A 2,218-nucleotide genomic window follows, 5' to 3' on the forward strand; every position below is an offset into this window, starting at 1 on the left:
ACAATTGATGCAAGGTTTTTATTAGCATCTTAAAATGTTTTCAGTGCAGTTCAACTAGCTTTTGTCATAGTAACCTGGCATAAGATAGCTGTGATGGATAAAAAAGAGAATTTTTTAAAAAACTTTTTGGAAGCTAAAAAAAATAAAAAAAGTCCTTAATTAAAGTTCCTGACAATGACTTCAGTACCAAAATCATTTTAATGTTTGTTATTTAAAATCAAACCAGTATGCTTGCTCAATCTGCCAACTGCATATCAAGTAGCAGCTGATGTAGCACCAGCTTTTGCTTTGTTAACAGGTTGGATTTTTTTTTTTAAGCTGACCCATTTTTCCTTGCCATTAGGCTAGTCAATTGTATGAAATTACTCCCCATTCAAAGGTCACAATTACTCCCTATTCTATTGTATGAAATTAATCCCCATTCAAAGGTCACAAAACTGATCCAGGACCCAGAAAGCTTAGTATTCTGGTGCCCTCATTTTATGAACTAGTAGGCCAAAACATTTCTTGGCATTTGGGGTTTGAAGTCCTGTAATGCCCTGCAACCACCTAAGAGAGAAATCTTAACCATCATACTGGGCCCAAGTAAGTGAAAAATATTTCCACTTCAAGTGAAAAGCCAGTCACAGAGGAATCTGTTTTGGTTTCAAGTTCAGTATCTATGGTTTTACTTCTCAAAATTTAACCTTTAAATGATTGGATTTGTAAGTTCAATATAGCAAGGAGTTTGAAGCAGCTCCATTTCAAGTAAAATAAAGCACTGAGCCTTGTGAGGGTGAAGTAAACATGCAACATAGCATTAGTTGGATAAATACATCACAAACTACAAAAAACAAACCAGTCACGTGCACTGCAGTTTTCATGTTGCACAACTGCACAGAAGTTTGCAAAAAGACTGTTTTCACTCAAAAAAGTCACCATGTTAATATTACATCTTTGAAGATTGTTTGCGATTTGCTGTAGAGCTATACAGCACAGCTGTTGCCCACCTCTCCACCCAGTACCTTTCCAAAGAAGTGAAATCTGAACTCTTCACATGGGTAGAGAAAAGCTAGTAGAACAGAAAGCACATTTGCTTTCCCATTAAACTTGGTAGCAGACATTCTGGATGATAAAAAAGGTACAGACCCCATTAGTGTCCCCCACAGTTGTGAAACCTGAAACCTATGCAACACACAAGCAGCTTTTTAACTACACTATCAATACCTGTTGAGCCAGTTCTCTGGTAGGGGCCAATACTAGTGCCTGGGACTCCTTGAGATCAATCTCCAACTGCTGCAGGATGGAAATAGCAAATGTGGCTGTCTTGCCAGTACCTGACTGAGCTTGAGCAATCACATCATACCCTAAAAAGAGTAGGATACATATTTACTGCTCCCACACAAGTTAGACTTTTGAGTTTAACTTTATTCCTTTTGAAGTAAGTGATCAGCAAATTAAGAGGTGTCTCCATTTCAGGTCAGTCCCGAAAGATGGTATACCATCATCTCACTTATTCAAGTAAGGATAAATGTCATCATGACCGATTAAAGATAGCTACATACATGCTTAAAAATGACTGTTTAATGACAAACACGACTCCATAATCAGGGAGGTAGCTGCATGGACTCTCACATCATTATCAAGGTGGTAGATACATGCTCGCCTACCTTTGATGCATGGAATGATAGCCCTCTGTTGAATAGCGGATGGCTTTTCAAACCCATAAGCATAAATGCCTCTGAGAAGAGATTCTTTTAAATTCATATCATCAAAATTGTCAACAATTTCATTCCAATTGCTCTGCAAAAGAGAAGGAAAAAAAGCCACATTACTCTGCTGCCCACACTGCTCCACGCAGGGGTTGGTTTTTAACTGGCGTCACATGTACTCACCTCGATGATGCCGTCAGGGTCCATTCCCTCCGGGCCGCCATGGTCTCTGTTGGCAAACAGAAACAGTTAAAAACCCACCATCTTCTCTCACAGAAAGCAGCAGCTAAGCCCAGCCTACAATCAAGCGCAAGTTAGCAACTCTTCTTTCCGGCAGGTGCTCAGGGGCTTTGCCAAGACACATTCTACTTGCCCCTATTACCTTGAGCCCCTTTCTCGCACTGGCTTCAGGGGCATTCACAGCCCCAGCGTCATGGCAGAAACAGGAGTCACAGCCGGGCTTATAAGGGGGCACGTTTTGCAACACACAAGCGCTGCACCTGCCAGGATATGGCCTTGCGCGGGGT

General features: G+C 40.9%; 1 protein-coding gene across 3 annotated transcripts in view; it reads right to left on the bottom strand.

Moving 5' to 3' along the window:
- The window catches only part of EIF4A2 (eukaryotic translation initiation factor 4A2), an 8,727-nt gene that overhangs the window by 6,028 nt on the left and 481 nt on the right, over window positions 1-2,218 (bottom strand). For all 3 annotated transcript variants that reach the window (XR_002095050.1, XR_002095051.1, XM_019503368.1), the window contains exons 2-4: window positions 1,875-1,920; window positions 1,650-1,782; window positions 1,207-1,346 (exon numbers count right to left, since the gene is read on the bottom strand). Coding sequence is in view for 1 of the 3 variants with exons in the window: in XM_019503368.1 (XP_019358913.1) it covers window positions 1,207-1,346; window positions 1,650-1,782; window positions 1,875-1,920 (319 nt within the window). In the remaining 2 variants the exon portion in view is untranslated. The remainder of the gene's footprint in view (window positions 1-1,206; window positions 1,347-1,649; window positions 1,783-1,874; window positions 1,921-2,218) is intronic.

Source organism: Gavialis gangeticus, unplaced genomic scaffold, assembly GCF_001723915.1.
Source record: "Gavialis gangeticus isolate Ggan-Ray unplaced genomic scaffold, GavGan_comp1, whole genome shotgun sequence".
NCBI classification, from domain to species: domain Eukaryota; kingdom Metazoa; phylum Chordata; order Crocodylia; family Gavialidae; genus Gavialis; species Gavialis gangeticus.